This window comes from Rhinopithecus bieti, unplaced genomic scaffold (assembly GCF_001698545.2).
Source record: "Rhinopithecus bieti isolate Rb0 unplaced genomic scaffold, ASM169854v2 scaffold_56246, whole genome shotgun sequence".
Lineage (NCBI taxonomy): Eukaryota > Metazoa > Chordata > Mammalia > Primates > Cercopithecidae > Rhinopithecus > Rhinopithecus bieti.
Genome location: NW_016821943.1, coordinates 739,023 through 757,674, shown reverse-complemented (window position 1 = coordinate 757,674; position 18,652 = coordinate 739,023). Strand labels below are relative to the sequence as shown.

Here is an 18,652-nt window from a genome sequence, read left to right as displayed (position 1 = left end):
CTCCCCTCCCCTCCCCTCCCCAGCCCCTGGCACCCACCAGTCTACCTTCTCTATGAATTTGACTCTCTGGGGACCTCATATAAGTGGAATCACATCTGTCCTTTTGCGACTGGCTGATTTCACGTAGCGTAATGTCCTCAAGGCTCATCCCCATTGCAGCCTGTGTCAGAATTTCCTGCCTTTTTATGGCTGAATAAATCCATTGGATTTAAGTACCACATTTTGCTTACCTAGTCATCTGTAGGTGGACACGTGGATGGCTTCCACCTTGATATGGGCTGAACTAAGTTTCCCCAAAATTTATATATCAAAAGCCCCACCCCGCAGTCCTCAGAATGAAACTGTATTTGGAGATTAGGTTATTAAAGACCCATAATGGCTATTAGGGTGGGCCCTAATCCATGACAGCTGGTGTCCTTGTAAGAGGAAGAGACCCCGGAGGTGTGAGGACACAGGGAGAAGGCGCGTCTGCAAAAGCCAAAGAGAGGCCTCCAAGCCACCAGCCCTGCCTCACCCTCACCTCGGACTTCAGCCCCCAGAGTGTGAGAAAAGAAAGTTCTGCCATCTAAGCCCCGCAGGTTGTGGTACTTTTTTTTTCTTGGAGATGGAGTTTCGCTCTTGTTGCCCAGGCTGGAGCACAATGGCGCGACCTCGGTTCACTGCGACCTCCGCCTGTTGGGTTCAAGCGATTCTCCTGCCTCAGCCTCCCAAGTAGCTAGGATTACAGGTATGTACTACCACGCCTGGCTAATTTTGTAGTTTTAGTAGAGACAGGGTTTCTCTATGTTGATAGGGCTGGTCTCAAACTCCCGATCTCAGGTGATCCACCTGCCTCGGCCTTCCAAAATGCTGGGATTACAGGCGTGAGCCCTGTGCCTGGCCCAGGCTGTGGTACTTCTTATGACAGTCCCGGCAGACGAATGCACGCCTTCCAGCTACAGTGAGTGATGCTATGGCTGTACAGGTATCTCCCCGGGGCCCACATCCCATGCTTGTGGGTGCTCATCCAGGGAGGATGTGCTGGCTCTTATGGGAACTCTTGTGCTGAATTCTCTGAGGAACTGCTGTTTTCCTTAGTTTTCTAGTTGCACCATTTTACATTCCCTCCAGCAACGCACAAGTGAGCCTGTTTCTGCTCATCCTCATCAACACTTGTGATTTTTTTTTTTTTTTTTTTTTTTTTGATGGAGTCTCGCTCTGTTGCCCAGGCTGGAGTGCACTGGCGCCATCTCGGCTCACTGCAAGCTCTGCCTCCCGGGTTCACGCCATTCTCCCGCCTCAGCCTCCCGAGTTGCTGGGACTAAAGGCACACGCCACCACACCCAGCTAATTTTTTGTATTTTTAGTAGAGACGGGGTTTCACTGTGTTAGCCAGGATGGTCTCGATCTCCTGAACTCATGATCCACCCGCCTGGGCCTCCCAAAGTTCTGGGATTACAGGCATGAGTCACTGCACCCGGACGATTTTTTTTAAGTAGTAGCCATCCTGGTGGGAGGAGGTTAGGGTCTCTCTAGCACTGAGGGGACAGCAGGGTGGGTGGGGTGGGTGCTGGGAGCCCGGGTGGTGCTGGTACAATCCCCTGGGAGTTGGTGGTAGCTCCGGGCAGACAGAGGCAGTGGGTTGGGGGTGGATCAAAGAGATTTTGAAGGTACAAAAGGGGTGGAGTGCAAGAGATAAGAGTCAGAAATGACCCAAGTTGCGGCTGAGCAGCTGGAGGATGGTAGAGGGGACGGGAGCAGGAGGGAGGGGGCTGCCCTGTCTGCTCTCCAGAGCCCTCCTGGCCCCACCCCATCAGTAGGGAGCCCCCTTTCCTGCTGTTCTTCCTGCTGTGGTTTGCTCACCCCGAGGCCCTCACCCCAGTGCCCCATCCCCAGGCAACTGGCCCCAGAGCAGCCTGGTTACTGAGGAGGCCACCCCCCGCCTGCTGCCCCTAGGGACACCCCAGTGGTGTCCCCACCCTCAGGACCAACATGGGTGTGGTATAGATGCTGGGAGGGGCTTACCAATCCGGGGCTTGGCAGGGCTCCCAGCTCCAGCTCTGCAGGCGGCCGCTTGCTGTCCACCTGGCTGGAAGGCACGGAGGATGGAGGAGCGTATCAGCATCTGCCCACGATGACTACTCCCACCCACCCTACCCTGCAGCCATCCTCGCCTCCAACCTGTCCCTGCCCTGCCCCAGAACACTCAGGACCACAGAAGAATGTGCAGCGGGTGGGTAGGGGTGGAAGTTGAGGGGGGTGGGTAGGGGTGGAGGTCAGAGGGTGAAGCCCCAGGATGCGCAGGTGAGAGGAGCAGCAGGCAGGGCCAGAGGGCACCACCAGCCCTGGGCCTCCAGCCATCTCCCCTCCTCCTCAGACCAGGACCAGGGGTGCCTGCCCTGCTGGCCTCCAGGGGCAGAGGGGAGCTAGACTGCTCCCAAAGTGGCCCTGAGGACAGAGGTGGCCATGGCGACCGAGAGTGTCTAGATGCTCGAGGTGAGAGGCCCTGCGCCCTCCCCGGAGGCTCATCTCAGCTGTGCTTGGGGCAGCAGGAAGGGGCCCCATGTCCACCCGCAGGCTGCTGGGGCAGATGTGTGGCCCAGAAGAACCAGGAAGAGGGCCCTCCACAGCCAGGGCCACCTGCATGGCCTTGAAGGCCCGGGATTCAGCCTCTCCCCACAGGCTCACAGCGCATCTATGGCCTCCTGGTGACGAGGTGGAGCCCTACAGATGGACCTGGGTGCTGCTGTGGCCCTGCACTGACTGGGACTGGCCCCACAGGGAGGGCCCTGCTCTGGTCTTGCCTTTGCCTGGCCGAGCCCCCCTTACTCTCCTGGCTCCTATCTGAACACCAGTGGGTTCTGCTCAGTCTCCGCAGTCAGGCCGGGCCAGGCGGGCGGTGATCTGACTGTGTGTGTTGAGGACAGGGTGGTGAGGGCTTGGGGGTTGCCAGGGGATGCAGGGGAAACACGGTGATGCCCATCCACCCCCAAAGGCTCTGGGCCCAGGGTGGGGACATAGACCCAGGCAGCGAAGGACCTCCGAAGTCGCACCACGGTCTCCTGGGCGCTGTGTTACCTCCAAGGTGTGGGCTGTGCTCCCGTAAGAGTCCCTCTTCTCTGCCTCAGGGGGGCTCACATCGATCAGGACGGTGCTGTCCTCTTCCTGGGCCCGCCACCGCAGCATCCTGCTTCTGCACCCACCAAGGTTGGGTGAGGACAGGGGTCAGAGAGGAGATGCGTGAGACCCACTCCTGGAGCCTCCACACTGCCTGCTGTGAGCTCACTTTACAGACTTGACTCAGAGTAGAATGGGGCCACGCAGGCCCGGCCAACTCTCCAGGCCATGAGCACATGGAGAACCTCCTAGCCAGTTGCTAGTTCCAGGAAGAAACCAGTGAGTGGAGGGAGTGTCTGGCAGGCCTGGCACAGCAGGCGTCTGTCCGTCTGTCCATCCAGTGAGTGCCCGTCTCCCCCAGCCCTGAATACCGTCCACTCTGCCTGGGTACTCAGTGGAGCCTGAGAAGGCCCAGAAAGGTGGGCCTGGAGTACAGACAACCCTCCCTCTCTTATCTGTAGGGTGGAGCCATGTGAGCCAGGGACAGGCAACCCCTCAAGTCGCCTGCCTTCGCTCATGGCCTGAGGACCCAAAGCCAGGACCCCTAGGCCCTGAGCTCCCCAGCAAGGGCCTGATGGAGCCCGGCCTCACTCCTCTTGGGGGTCCCAGCTTCCTCCTGCACCTTAGCCCCAGGGGTCTCTCTCTGTGGGAGGACAGGTGCTGTGGCTCCCCGTCTTGGGCTGGCAAAACGGGGCCAAGAGCATGACATCTGTGGCCCTGGAAGGAGGGGTTTCAAGCTGGGGCTGGTGTTTTGAGCTGCGATAATGACCAGACGGTGTGACTGTGGAGGCACCACAGGAGGTCGGAGGGGGTGACCTTCTAGTCCTACCCTTCACTTCCGATTAGCAGAGGCCCAGACAGACTGAGCCCAGACCACCTGCGCCTGCCTGCCCCTGAAGCCCAAGCCAGGTCTCAGTGTTAGGACTCAGCCCCGGCCCCAGGCTGGGAGCCTCACTACTGACTGAGGGGCGTTCCTGGAGGAAAGTCCCCGAGGAGTTTCAGCCACCCACCAGCCCCCCGTGTCCCCCATCCCGCTGTGGTGGGCAGGCGGGCCCCTCCTCAGACCTCTCTGAAGAAAGAATGGGGGATGCCCCCACCCCAATGAAGGGACCTGCTCCATGGGGGAGTCCCTGGGCAGGCAGGAAACCAACCCTGGGTGTGCCCTGTCCAGAGCTGCACTGAGCGTGTGTCCCTCCTTGTGCCCCAAGGGGCTCTGGAGACCAGGGCAGGCCCTGGCACTGCCTCCCCACAGGCCAGGGTGTGTGAAGGTCCTGGTGGGCTGGGGCGCTGCCCTGCCTCCCTAGAGTCCAACGCTCCACCTTCTCCCTGTGGCCCGCACGTCTAGGCTGGGTCCCCACCTGGCACAGTGGCTTCCAGAAGAGGCCTCGGAGGTCACAGCCCACCTCTCAGCGTGAGCCTGGTCTTGGCAGTAGAGTTCAGGCACCACTACAGGACAGAGGGTGGGGAGGGGCGGCCCTTGGAGCCCCGCCCAGGCAGTGGCAGCCACTCGCATGCCCTCTCCTTGCCTGCAAGTGGGCCGGGAAGCAGGCAGGGGAGGGGCCCAGCACACCTGGCCAGGGAAAGGCTTCCTGGCTCCTGGAGCAGGATCTATCTTTGTTTAAAAAGGGGGTGTGGGGCTCAGAGCTGCAAACAGAGGCAGCCCACTCGGCTGGGCTTACACACCCGCATGCAAATGCTGCCACCCTCCTGGGATCCTTATTTGCTTAGAGATTTCAGGGCTGGCATCAGCTGTTGTAACTGCTGCCTTGGAGGGTCACAGGGAGGTGGGATTCCGCAGGAACAGCCACAGGTGCCACCTCTGCTGCAAGCCCCGCCAGGCAGCCTAGCAAGCTGTGTTTACATGGAGGGAAACTGAGGCTCCTTGAGGTTACGTAGCATGTGCTGAGTGGTGGGCCAGTGTTTCACCTGGGGGCTGGGGAGATTGGTAGACCCAGGTCACAGTGCTGGCTCTGCTGATGCCTGAGGGGTGACCTCAGGCACATCCCATGCTTAGGGCCCCATGTGCAAAAGGACAGCAGGGGTCCTAGCCGTCCTCCCATCGTCTCCTTCTCCTTCTCCTCCTCTCCTCCTTCTATCCTTTCTCTCCACCTTCCCCCTCCTCCTTCTCCTCCTATCATTTCTCCCCACTCCCTCTCCTATCATGTCTCCCCCCCCTCCTCCTTCTCCACCTATCCTTTCTCCCCACTCTCCCTCCTCCTATCGTTTCTCCCCCCTCCTCCCCCACCCACTTCTCCCTCTCCTCTTCCTTCTCCTCCTGTCCTTTCTCCCCGCCCCTCCTCTTCCCCTCTCCCTCCCTCTCCCCCTTTCCTCCTGGGTGCTGGGCAGGGTCTGAGAACCTACCACTCATGCTCCCCGCCCTCCCCGCACAACTCCACTGGGGAGTCCCAAGCTCAGCTTGCTGTTCCAGATGCCCCCTTCCTCCTGTGGAAATCCCTCCAGGTGGACCCTCATCCTGGCTGCAGCTCTCCCCTATACCTATGCCCCTCTGTGCTTGGTACCTCCCAGGGAGCCCTATTCTTGGACCCGTGTTTTGCCTTGGAACAGTGGGAAGGCCCTGCAGGCCGGATTCTCTGTCAGGACCAGCAGAGCCTGGGCGGCGGGACCTTGGGGCTCCGGGCCTCAGGGCATCTGCATGAGAGGTCTCTGCTGTGGCCAAGCTCGGCCTGAAGGCATCTGAGATGGATCCCTGGACAAGGGCTGGACTGGGGAAGTGCTCCAGAAACCAGGAAAGGAGTCGGGAGGCAGGAGGGGAGGGAGGATGAGCGGGGCACCATCTCCCCAAGTCCTGTGGAGGGCGGCCTCTGCCTGCCATGGGCACTCTGCAGGGGAGGCAAGGCTCAGGGTCTCCTCACCTGGGTGCAACTGTGGGCTCTTACTCTGCTCAGTCACTGGCCGAGGACCCTCCCAGGAAGATGTGCCACCTCCCATGAGCTCCTGGCTCTCTGCTCTTGGTGACAAAATAGCTCTGGTGGCCTCAGGGCTGCCTACTCAAGAGCTTCAGGACCGGCTGCTGGAGGTGACCACACCCCAGTGGGAGCCCTCTGAGGGACGTGTGCATGCACAGCAGCTAACGGGGCTCGGCCCTGGGAGTATCTTTCCATTTGTACTTCACACCATTCTGTTTGGGTGGGTGGTTTTTCAAGCTGTGTTACTTTTGAAGGAAAGGAAGGAAGGGAGGGAGGCAGAAAAGCCGTGACAACCAGCACAGGGGGCTCGCCGGGTTCCAAGCAGTGGAAGAGCCCAGGCCCAGAATCTGCTGCACCATCTTTCTTTTTTTTTTTTTTTTTTTGAGGCGGAGTCTCGCTCTGTCGCCCGGACTGGAGTGCAGTGGCCAGATCTCAGCTCACTGCAAGCTCCGCCTCCCGGGTTTACGCCATTCTCCTGCCTCAGCCTCCCGAGTAGCTGGGACTACAGGCGCCCGCCATCTCGCCCGGCTAGTTTTGTATTTTGAGTAGAGACGGGGTTTCACCGTGTTAGCCAGGATGGTCTCGATCTCCTGACCTCGTGATCCGCCCGTCTCGGCCTCCCAAAGTGCTGGGATTACAGGCTTGAGCCACCGCGCCCGGCCTGCACCATCTTTCTTTGGCTGTAACTTTTCATACCAATTTTGGTAACATTTACGGACATATTTAGGGGTGTAGTTAGTGGAGGTGGAAGTAGTGGTGGTCAAGAGCCCGCACTCAAGTTCAGCGCTCCTTCTGAGGCTGGAGGCACGTGCAGGGCTCCCTCTGCGAGGACCCTGGCACTGCGCCTCAGCCACATGCGAGCCCTGCTGGATGGACAGTGGCTGGGTCGCAGGGGACGGACTCTTGGATGTCTGCACTGCCCGCTTTCTAACCTTCCTGTCTGCAGGTGCAGCCAGCACCTCAGCTGCCTGTGAACGGCGGCTCCACACAGGCCACTGGCTCTGGTATCTGAGTTGCCCACTCCGGCCCTTGGCTTGCGTTTCCGTTAGGATTCCCGTCTCCTTTATTTGATGTGTGGGAGTTCTAAATAGTAAGCCTTGCCAATTTTAAAGGCCACAAACACCTTCTCTTAATCTACTGTTGCCATTATTCATGCATTATTATTTTTGTTCTATGTAAAATTTTATGTAAACAACCCATCAAAATCTTGTCTTACAGTTGTGCTTGTGGAGTTTTTTTTGTTTGTTATTTTTTCAAGATAAGAGTCTTGCTGTGTTGGCCAGGCTGGAGTGCAATGGCACAATCTCGGCTCACTGCAACCTCCACCTCCTGGGTTCAAGCAATTCTCTTGCATCAGCCTTGAGTAGCTGGGATTACAGGCACCCGCCACCATGCCCAGCTAATTTTTTGTATTTTTAGTAGAGACAGGGTTTCACCATGTTGGCCAGGCTGGTCTCGAACTCCTGACCTTGTGATTCGCCCACCTTGGCCTCCCATAGTGCTGGGATTACAGGCGTGAGCGACGGCACCTGGCCTTGGGGAGTTTTAAGCTCTTCTCCACTGCTAGCTCACATACCCACCTTTCCACATTCTTTTTTCTTTTTTCGGGGATGTGAGACAGGGTCTCACTCTGTTGCCCAGGCTGGAGTGCTAGTGGCGAGATCTCAGCTCACTGCAAACTCTCCCTCCCAGGTTCAAGCGATTCTGCCACCTTAGCCTCCCGAGTAGCCAGGACTACAGGTGGCTGCCACCACGCCCGGCTAAGTTTTGTGTTTTCTTAAAGTAGAGACAGGTTTTCACCATGTTACCCAGGCTGGTCTTGAATTCCTGAGGTCAAGCCTTAACCTCCAAAAGTGCTACGATTACAGGCACGAGCCACCACGCCCAGCCTCCCATATTATTTTCTACTAATTTTCTATTTTACCACCACACAGGAATCACCAATTGCTCTGGAGCCCACCCTGCGTGTGATGCCAGGGAGGGGCAGTGTTCATTTTTCCCCATAGTACACTTTGCCAACACCATGAGGACACTGTCCACCCCCCCCAAACCCCGGGACACTTTTCCCAGTCCCTGAGTCCCCCGGGTCCCTGCTGAGGTTTTCCCAGTCCCCGAGTCTCCAAGTCCCCTGGGTCCCTGTCTTGGTGCTGTTAGGTCACGCCTCCCCCACACTCTTACTGTGGGTTTGCAGCACTCAGGATCTGGTAGGAAAGCGTCTCTCCCAGCTCTTTTTCAAAATGAATTGAACCACAATGTTGACTTTTTTCTTCCATATCAATTTTAGAATTTGTCGGGCGCGGTGGCTCACGCCTATAATCCCAGCTCTTAGGGAAGCAGAGATGGAAAGATAGCTTGAACCTAGGAGTTTGAGACTTGCCTGGGCAATACAGCAAGACCCTGGTCGCCAAAAAAAGAAAAAGAAAAAGCTGGGCGCAGTGGTTCATGCCTGTAATCCCAGCACTCTGGGAGGTAGAGGTGGGTGGATCACGAGGTCAAGGGATTGAGACCATCCTGGCCAACATGGTGAAACCCTGTCTCTACTAAAAATACAAAAATTAGCTGGGCATAGTGGCGCGTGCCTGTAGTCCCAGCTACTCCGGAGACTGAGGCAGGAGAATCGCTTGAGCCCAGGAGGCAGAGTTCACAGTGAGCATAGATCGCGCCACTGCACTCCAGCCTGGCGACAAAGCAAGACTCTGTCTCAGGAAAAAAAAAAAAAAAAGGAAAAAAAGTAAATTTTAGAATTTAATGTGTCTCAAAAAATCAAATGGCAGCTGGGCGTGGTGGCTCACCCCTGTAATTCCAGCATTTTGGGAGGCCGAGGGCGGATCACCTGAGGTCAAGAGTTTGGGACCAGCCTGGCCAACATGGCAAAACCCCATCTCTACTAAATATACAAAAATCAACCGGGTGTGGTGACAGGTGTCTGTAATCCCAGCTACTAGGGAGGGTGAGGCAGGAGGATCACTTGAACACAGGAGGTGGAGGTTGCAGTGAACTGAGATTGCGCCATTGCACTCCAGCCTGGGTGACAGAGTGAGACTCCTTTAAAAAAAAAAAAGGCATTTTGATTAGGATTGTGCTGGATTTAGCATACCTTTTCTCACCACTTTCACATTTTTTGTACGTTTGTAAAAACGTCTGTTAAAGAACAGATGGCTGGGTATTAATTTGGGGTCTTTTAAATTTTTTTATTTTTTTTGAGACAGGGTCTCCCTGTCACCCAGGCTGGAGTGGGTACAATCGTGGCTCACTACAGCCTCGACCACGTTGGACAGTATGGTTCTAGAGTCCTGGTTCCTCAAGTAGACAGTTCTAGAGTCTGGAGTCCTGGAGGCAGAAGGGATCTTGGTGACCACATGATGTGGCCCTCATTGTGTGGGAGGAGAAATCTGAGACCCTGGGAGGTGACGATGCCCTGGTAGCATTAAATCCAGACCTTGCGTGTCTGTCAATGTATATTTTATATTAAAAAAGCCAAAATAACAATGGGGTGAGAACAGGAGGCCACTACACAAGTGGCCAAGAGTTCAGATCCTTGGAGGCTGTCTTTGGAGAGCTCAGTGGGGCTCGCACCCTGGCAGCAGCACAGCACCGCTGGGACACGGACGCCCTCCCCACACCTGAGCTTTCACTCACAGGCAAGGGCTGTGGCGAGAACTGACAGGCACACGTGAAAGCAGTCAGCCTTGCCCGGCACTTTTTAAAGGAGAGCTCTAAGGAACACAAGCACACAGGGCTGAGTGAGCTTTTACCCATGTTTTTTTAACTTACCTAATTTTAAAAAAATTAGCATTGTCTGGTTTAAAAGACTAAAAAACCTCCGTTCTTGCAGGTCAGGACTGCCTGAACCCTGCACACCAGGACACCAGCTGGGCCAGCCCCTGAATGCCACTTGGACAGCACGTGAAGGCCTGTAAAGCACTCTCAGGCCCTGTGTTTCACACAACCCAGGTGGGGACTGTGACCGCCTTCTGAGAGGAGGAAACAGAAAGGGATTTCTAGTGAATGAACGCAACGTGTCTTATGTGCTCTCTGTGGCTACAATAACTGTCCACAATCACCCAGGAGGACCATGTGGCAAGGTTTAATTGCAATGGCATCTGAAAATGGCGCGTGGCATCGCGCGTCAGCTATCCTCAGTGCCTTTATTGCCATTGGGTTTTTGACTGTTGATATAGTGACGACCTCAGGAGCAACAGGTGGGTTAAAAAACCATGGCTGGGCAGTTCTTCCGAGGAGAGGGACCATAGGAGGAGCAAGGAGGACTCAGAACCTGACGAACGTGGCGTCAATCTGCCGCACGGAGGGGAGGGCGAGCATGACCTTTCGCCGGTACTGGGGGTCCTTCTGCAGGGGGTTCCGCTCCAGGTACACCGTCTCCAGGCTCCTGGCTCCCTTCAGCTCGTCGAGGTCGCTCCAGCTCTCCAGGAGATTGTCGTTCATCTGGGGACACACACAGGAGAAAAGCCTTTAGAACCAAACAGCCCAGCCCTCACAGCCCACAGCCCTCAGCTCTGGTGGAGGGCTACTAGCCACCCTCCTCCTTCCCACGCAGAAGATGGCGAGCAGGTGTGGGTCTTCCCTGGCACCTCATGGGACCTTCATGGCCTCTTGGTGCATCCTGGCCACCTTCAGCTACATCCCAAGTGCAAGTTACCTGTCCATACCCAACCCTGGACCAGTCACTATGACAGGGCCAAGTCCACATTCAGGTCAGCAGGGGAAAGACAAAGCAGTCCTGGCCCCCTGCCTGCTACACTCGTCCACAGGCAAATGTCAAAGCAAGGTGGGCTGCACTTCCTACAAACCAGTTCTCAGCCATCGTTCCCAAGGCTGCACTCTGCACTGTCACTGTGACACAGCAGACAGAGGCCACTCTACGTAAAACTCTCAGCTCTTCTGTGAGTTACCTCTATGGCTCTCTCCACAAGGAAGTCCCAGCTGCTGCTTTCACCCAATACCACGTGCAGGGACACAAATCGTGAGCAGGTGGGATTCAGAGGTCTGAGTTGCAGGCTCAGAGCAGGCTACACTTTACCGTCTTGGCCCTGCCATGCCCAGTTGGAGGGACCTGCCTTTGGCAGGAAGAGTTCTCTTGCATTTCTTTTTTTTTTTTTTTTTTTTTTTTGAGACAGAGTCCTGCTCTGTCGCCCAGGCTGGGGTGCAGTGGCGCCATCTCCACAACAAGGGGAGCCCGTCCAGCTTCAAGCTTTGTTGGTCTGACCCTCACTTTCAAGCACCCTGTGTGTAGAAATCACCTGTTCAGAGCTGCCTGGCCTCATGGCCTGCCAGGCAAACCACGGTGGCAAGAGCAGGGGCACTACTCCTGAAGAGGCAGCTGGACTTGTGAACCTACAACGGGCAGAGCCGGGGCACTCGTTATAGGGTGACAGACTTCGACTCCTTTTACAGAGAAGTTAGGATGGGAACTGTCCATGTGGAATGGAACGCAAGCAGGGGTGTTCTACTCTGGGGCCCACGTTGCCCTGCCCACAGCTGTGGTCCGACTGGGGGGCCCCTGCTCTGCACAGCTCCCCTTCTCTCCAGGGCCCTGTCTTGCACACTCTGGCTGCCAGAGATGCTGATCTCTGCTTCTTCCACTCAGAAGTACTGTGTTCTGCTTGGGAAGCATCCCAGGTAAGGAGTGGGGCGATCACGGGGCTTCCGCTGGAACTCCCTCCTCAGAGCCTGCAGGTGCGTGCTGCCTGCTGTCCACTGCCTGAATAGAGTTGTTTCCTATTTTTCTATCTGTCTGTGGCAGGGGGGCTAGTTTGGCACCAGGTCCACTGTCATAGCCAGGCTGTCTTTAGTACCTTACTGTGTGTTAGCGGCCTCCCAGAGAGGAATATAATGTGCATCTCACAGGTTCGCCTGTTTGAGGAACCCTATTTTCTTTTTTTTTGAGATGGAGTCTCGCTCTGTCACCAGGCTGGAGTGCAATGGGGCAATCTTGGCTCACTGCAACTTCCGCCTCCCAGGTTCAAGCGATTCTCCCACCTCAGCCTCCCGAGTAGCTAGGACTACAGGCACTCGCCATCATGCTCGGCTAATTTTTATATTTTTGTAGAGATGGGGTTTCACTATGTTGGCCAGCCTGGTCTTAAACTCCTGACCTCAGGTGATCCACCTGCCTCAGCCTCCCAAAGTGCTGGGATTACAGGCGTGAGCCACTGCGCCTGGCCTGAGGAGCCCTATCTTCACAGAACCTCTTGTGGGTCTAGTGTGTACCAGCTTTGAGAAACCAAGATTTCCAAATCCTAGAGCTTAGCCCTTCAAGAGGGACTGAAACCTGTTGGGAAGAGCCGCACCACCAGGGCTGGTGCCCTGCTGCCATCCGGACTAGTGCCTCCACGGGAAGTGACGTGAGGATACATTCTTAAATGCTATTGTTACTACACTCACACCACCCCCGCTGGTTGTGTGGCCAATGCAGAGCCTGCAACATTAGAATTACAGGGGAAGCCATCCACCTGTCAGGCCTGTGATTGGTCAGTAACTGGTCAAATAGAAAGAGCCCCTTAAAGCAGAGAGTCATGAAAATGATGCACATGCACGCCTTAAACCAAGCTTGTTCAACCCACGGCCTGCGGGCCATAAATGGCCCAGGACGACTTTGAATGAGGCCCAATGCAACCGTGTAAGCTTAAAAACATTTTGAGATTTTCTTGCGATTGTTTTCGCTTGTGTGTGTGTGTGTGTGGCTTTTTTTTTTTTTTTTTCCAGCTTATCAGTGACTGTTAGTGTATTTTATGTGTGGCCCAAGACAATTCTTCTTTTTTCCAATGTGGCCCAGGGAAGCCCAAAGATTGAACACCACTGCCTTAACCACTTTTACCTTAAAACACACAAAAAGGACATTCACTTAATAAAAGTAGCAATATTACACTGTTTGGAAGAAATAAGATTTTCTTGTAGCACAGTCTATTTAAAAAATGATTCAAAACATCCCTGGCAGCTGACTCAGGCTTTCAGCTCTGCTGTGGGAGGTCTTCAAGCTGTGTCGTCTCCTCTTCTTTCTCGGTATGTGATGTGTTTGTGTTTGTCACACACCAGATGCTTCTTGTCTCACACGTCACAGCACTTTCCAATGTCGTTATTAGTCCAGATTGGCGGCTCACCTTCATAAATTGCAGATTTTGTAATTTTCCATAGCACCGCCAATGTCAGAGCAGTTTCCTCCAGGACTTAGTAAACATAGGGAATTTTACTCACCGCCAATGGTGCATTGTAAATAATGTGTTTGATATTGGTAACTTTCAGAGATTCTTATCTTTGCATTTTTCCAAAATGGAACTAAAAATATTCACTTGTATGAGACTCTGTCTCCATAGACATTCCAGAGGCTCCTGAATCCCAGGATGGGGCAAAGATGTTATAGTCATAATGGAAAAAAGATAGCCTTATGTTTCTCTTGAGAAGTTCTGTACACTGGGGCTGTCAGGGAGCCTGGCTGGGGAGTGCGGGCACATATCTTTCCCCCAGAGGGACCATTTCAGTCTCTTCTAATCTTGAGTACCTCCCACGTCCTTCTCACACTTTTTTTTAAAAAACTAAAATTGACTTTTTGAAGAAGTGTCTTGTAAAGTATCCCTCATTGTCATTTAGCTTGTTCCTCTAGCTCTTATACTCCCCATGAACTCGAAGTTAGGTACAAATGCTTGGTCAGATCACAGTAAACATTTTTGGGAGGTATACTGCAGAGATGACCCACACTGAGGACACAGCACATCAGGTGGACACAGCACATCAGGTGGACACAGCACATCAGGTGGTCCCGCAGTTAGGGATCTAAGTTTTATCATGCAGATCAGCTGGTGACCCCAGATGACTCTGGGAACATGCTTTTCCTTTGCAAATAGCCAGTTCTCTGTGGCATGATCCTTGGGCATGTGTGCAAACATCCCTTCTTCAACATCCTTCCCAGTTATCCCAGCAGCTGCTGATCCCTCGCCCGAACCAACGGCTGGGATTCTGCTAGAGAACGTCTTCTTGGTTGACGTTTTTCTGGCAGACTCTCTTGGTTTTTGGAACCCAAACTTGCATTTTGTATTTATGGGGTTTTGTATGTGTGTATTTTGTATATACATACATAGGATACCTGTATTTCCCTTTACTACTTTTTGGCTGATATTATAGAAAATTTACATTAATTACCCTAAACTCAGTAACGTTTTAAACAAAAGATGGGTAGAATTCTTAAGATACATTTCATAAACAACCAGTAGAATGTAACAATCACTTACTTTCTGAAAATCTCCATGACAGTTTAACAAAGGAGATGTGTGACACAGGCACGGCCCATCGAGAGCCGTCTGTGGGGACGGTGACGCTGCCAGCTGTCACTCCCTCATAGCAAAAGTGCCTCCAAATCCAAAGTTGACAGTAGCTCGTTTCTTAGCTGATTTTATGCATGTGTCTATTTTCTCGTACACAGAATGTTAGGTAGGATTCTACTCACATTATGTATTTATCCAGTAACATATTTAAAAGTTTCAAAATGACAAAAGCAACATTACTGCTAACACAACTATTGAGTGAAGTTCACCGTTTCCTCAGAGTATTCCTCTCCTTAGACTCTCTCACAAAGGCCATCGACTCAGAGAACTGTTTGCAAAGTTACTTGAAAGCATTCTTTTCTTTGTGATCACAGCACCCATCTGGAATACTGTTAGGTTCTTATGTTTCAGTTCATTTTCAATTTTAAGTAAAAAAGTTTTAATGTGTAAAGCATTTACCTGGCTCAAAAGCCAAAATTCTATAAAAAGGTATATTCAGAGAAGTCTCATTCTTTCCCCATCCTGTCCACCTCACCATGTCTTCATGCCCCAAAGGAAACTCGTTACACTGGTTTATGTTTCTAGTGCTTCTCTGAAAAAATAAGGAAATACATATATGTTTTTATTAATATATTATGTTTATCTATCATTATCTGTATATAATTAATCTAGTGACTGACCGATCGATCGATGGCAGGCAGTATACTATGGACTGGGAATTTGTCCGTTCTGGCTTTTGTGAGCAGTAGTAACGCACGGTGAAGAGGAAGCCATGGAGACAGCTCCCAGCCCAGCTGTGCCTTCTTCCTGTGGAACCCGCCCTGGCCGAGCATGCTGGGCTTCCCCGCCTCTGTCTTTCCTCTGGAAACTCCGTGAGCCCTGCCTCTCCCTTAGGTGATCTGCTCACTCTCCCTTGACTTTCTCTTGAGCTCATTCCCTTCTTTCTGTCTCTGCTGCCACTGCCTCCATCCAGGTCTGCACGCCCTGTGGTGACAGCTCTGGAGGGCCCTGGTTCAGCTGGCCCTTTACGGGCTCCAGTCAGCTACGGGACTCAACATCCTGCACAGCCCTTTACCGTCTCAATTCAGCTTTCATTTGAAAACAAACGCAAAACACATCTGTCTTTTCCATTGTTCCTCCTGAGAAAAGTACTCACAGACAAAAATTGAGAAATATACAAAAGTATAGAGAATAAACGAAAAATCGTGCACAATCTCACCACACAAAGAAAACCCTGCGTAATATTTTGTTACATTTTCTTCCAGTCTTTTTTTTGCGAACATATATATCAAGAGGGTTGATACTGCACATTAAGTTCTTTTAGAACAGATTTTTAAAACTTTTTTTTTCAATTATAAAAGAAATATGCCAGGCACAATGGCTCACGCCTATAATCCCAGCACTTTGGGAGGCCGGGGCGGGCGGATCACAAGGTCAAGATAATATCAAGACCAGCCTGGCCAAGAAGGTGAAACCCTGCCTCTTAAATACAAAAGTTAGTTGGGTATGGTGGTGCATGCCTGTAGTCCTAGCTACTCAGGAGGCTGAGGAAAGAGAATTGCTTGAACCCGGGAGGCGGAGGTTACAGTGAGCCGTGATCACGCCACTACATTCCAGCCTGGCGACAGAGTGAGACTCCATCTCAAAAAAAAAAAAAAAAAAAAAAGAAAGACATGCTCGTTACAGAAAATTCAGAAGAACTATAGAGTATAAAAGCAAAAAGAAACCAACTACCCACAAGGGCTTCTTGTTTTGGCATATTTCCTCCTTCCAGTGTCTTTTCTTTTTTTATTTCATTTTTTTGAGACGGAGTCTTGCTCTGTCGCCCAGGCTGGAGTGCAGTGACAAGATCTTGGCTCACTGCAAGCTCCGCCTCCTGGGTTCACACCATCTTCTGCCTCAGCCTCCCGAGTAGCTGGGACTATAGGCACCCACCACCACGCCCGGCTAATACTTCTGTATTTTTAGTAGAGATGGGGTTTCACTGTGTTAGGATGGTCTTGATCTCCTGACCTTGTGATCCGCCTGCCTCAGCCTCACAAAGTGCTGGGATTACAGGTGTGAGCCACCGTGCCCGGCCTCCTTCCACCTCTTTTCTCTGGTGTCTACATGCATTGAATTTAAGAATAACTAGATCTCACCAAAAATATTTGGCATTTTTCTTTTTCACTAATTCTATATCATGAACATTTTCCCGTAATTAAATATCCTTTACAATCATGATTGCTTTTAAGATTTCATTTATGGTGGCATAATATGTCATCATAAGCTGGGCGCAGTGGCTCACGCCTGTAATCCCAGCACTTTGGGAGACTGAGGCAGGTCGATCACAAGGTCAGGAGTTTGAGACCTATCTGACCAATATGGTGAAATCCCGTCTCTACTAAAAATACAAAAATTAGCCGGGTGTGGTGGCAGGCACCTGTAGTCCCAGCTACTCAGGAGGCTGAGGTAGGAGAATCGCTTGAACCCGGGAGGCAGAGGTTGCAGTGACCTGAGATCGAGCCACTGCACTCCAGCCTGGGCAACAGTGAGACTCCGTCTCAACAACAACAACAACAACAAGTCATCATATGCCTATATTACAATTGAGTTATTCCCTAAGTTGCAGAAAAGACATAAAATATAAAACATACAATTTTAGGAGTCAATCAGGTAAATGTTTTTATAGGTTTTGGATTTATAACCCTCTCTATACTAACACCAAACACAGGAAACTGAGGAAAGACATCTATCTGCCAATGCAATAGTTATGATGACCTAAGTACCATAAAGAAAGCTGAAGATGGCCAGGCGCAGGGGCTCACGCCTGTAATCCCAACACTTTGGGAGGCCAATGTGGGCGGATCACGAGGTCAGGAGATCGAGATCATCCTGGCTAACACAGTGAAACCCCATCTCTACTAAAATACAAAATATTAGCCAGGCATGGTGGTGGGTGCCTGTAGTCCCAGCTACTTGGGAGGCTGAGGCAGGAGAATGGCGTGAACCCGGGAAGTGGAGCTTGCAGTGAGCTGAGATCACGCCACTGCACTCCAGCCTGGGCGAAAGAGTGAGACTCCGTGACAAAGTAAAGTATTTGCAACACAGATGACATACTAAGGTTTAGTATCATTCATCGATAGAATCTCCTGAAGTTAATAATAAAAGGGCAAATGCACTGGACTAAAGCTAGCAGAAAGTATCAAGAGTGAACAAAAGGAGAAAGTGGTTGAAAACAGAGGCACCAGGGTTAAACTCATCTGTAATTAAAGGAGTGCAACTGAAACCTAATGAAATGGCCATCACTAGACTGAGGGGAGGAGAAAGTGGGCCCAGGCCAGGCACACATGCTGGGAGGGAGGCACACAGCCTCTTCCCGAGCAGCCCCTGCCTGTGCCCCCCACTCCTTGCAGCTCACACCCAGACAGCCTTGGGTCAGGGGTGCCAAGCTGGCACAGGCTGCTTGTGCAAGGCACTGCCTACAGGAAAGCATTCTCTCAAGAGGGCCGAGGAAGCACAGTTGTGGCACAGAGCAGGCCTGCGATGTAATCCAAATGGCATCACTTGGCTTAAATGAGCGGGCAGCATCTGCCAACAGAGCATCTGAGAGGGTCCTGGGGATGCCCCTGTGCCAGCAGAGAAGTGGGTAGATGGGCTCCATGCCAGCATCAGACACCGTGAGGGTGGAAACTTTCCTGCCAAATGTTTCTCCTCCCCTGGCTACTGCCTTTGGTCACTGTGATGCTGCCTTTCCCCGGGTTACTCGGAAGAGGGTGGGGGCCCACACAGGGCAGTGCTCGTCTCGGCCCATCCTCTAGGCCCTGAATGCCAGCTTGAAACAAGTCCCATATGGCAGGGGCAAGATGCGCCACGTTGGTGAACTGTCTATTGCTATCCTCCACCGATTTTTCTATTAAATTGCTTTCTTTCACTTTAAAGAGCTTTTTGTATGTCGTAGAAAATAACCTTAACCTTTCAGGTGACCAATGGACTCTTTCATCATGCAAAACATATGCACTTTTTTATAAAATTAGATACATCTTTCTTTTTTCACTTCTGATTTTTAAATCTTGGTTAGGAAGCTCTCCATGATATCTTTTTTTTTTTGGTGAGATGGAGTCTCGCTCTGTCGCCCAGGCTGGTGTGCAGTGGCGCTATCTCTGCTCACTGCAAGCTCCGCCTCCCCAGGTTCACACCATTCTCCTGCCTCAGCCTCCTGAGTAGCTGGGACTACAGGTTCCCACCACCCCGCCTGGGTAATTTTTTTTTTTTTGTATTTTTTAGTAGAGATGGGGTCTGGCCGGGCGCGGTGGCTCAAGCCTGTAATCCCAGCACTTTGGGAGGCCGAGACGGGCGGATCACGAGGTC

At 52.5% G+C, this 18,652-nt stretch overlaps 2 protein-coding genes across 9 annotated transcripts in view; both read right to left on the bottom strand.

The window, feature by feature from the left end:
- ANO7 (anoctamin 7) overlaps positions 1–4,609 on the bottom strand; it is a 40,029-nt gene extending 35,420 nt beyond the window's left edge. Inside the window, exons 1-3 of the mRNA XM_017860654.1 lie at positions 4,455–4,609; positions 3,058–3,172; positions 2,005–2,068 (exon numbers count right to left, since the gene is read on the bottom strand). Of these exons, the coding sequence (XP_017716143.1) occupies positions 2,005–2,068; positions 3,058–3,172; positions 4,455–4,609 (334 nt within the window). The remainder of the gene's footprint in view (positions 1–2,004; positions 2,069–3,057; positions 3,173–4,454) is intronic.
- A 4,862-nt stretch (positions 4,610–9,471) lies between these two features.
- The window catches only part of PPP1R7 (protein phosphatase 1 regulatory subunit 7), a 38,631-nt gene continuing 29,450 nt past the window's right edge, over positions 9,472–18,652 (bottom strand). For 4 of the 8 annotated variants that reach the window (XM_017860686.1, XM_017860682.1, XM_017860681.1 and 1 more), the window contains 2 exons: positions 14,762–14,894; positions 9,472–10,469 (listed from right to left, as the gene is read on the bottom strand). In XM_017860686.1, coding sequence (XP_017716175.1) covers positions 10,315–10,469; positions 14,762–14,894 — 288 coding nt within the window. In that variant the 3' untranslated portion in view covers positions 9,472–10,314. The remainder of the gene's footprint in view (positions 10,470–14,761; positions 14,895–18,652) is intronic. The other 4 variants (XM_017860685.1, XM_017860688.1, XM_017860683.1 and 1 more) reach the window with 1 other exon arrangement.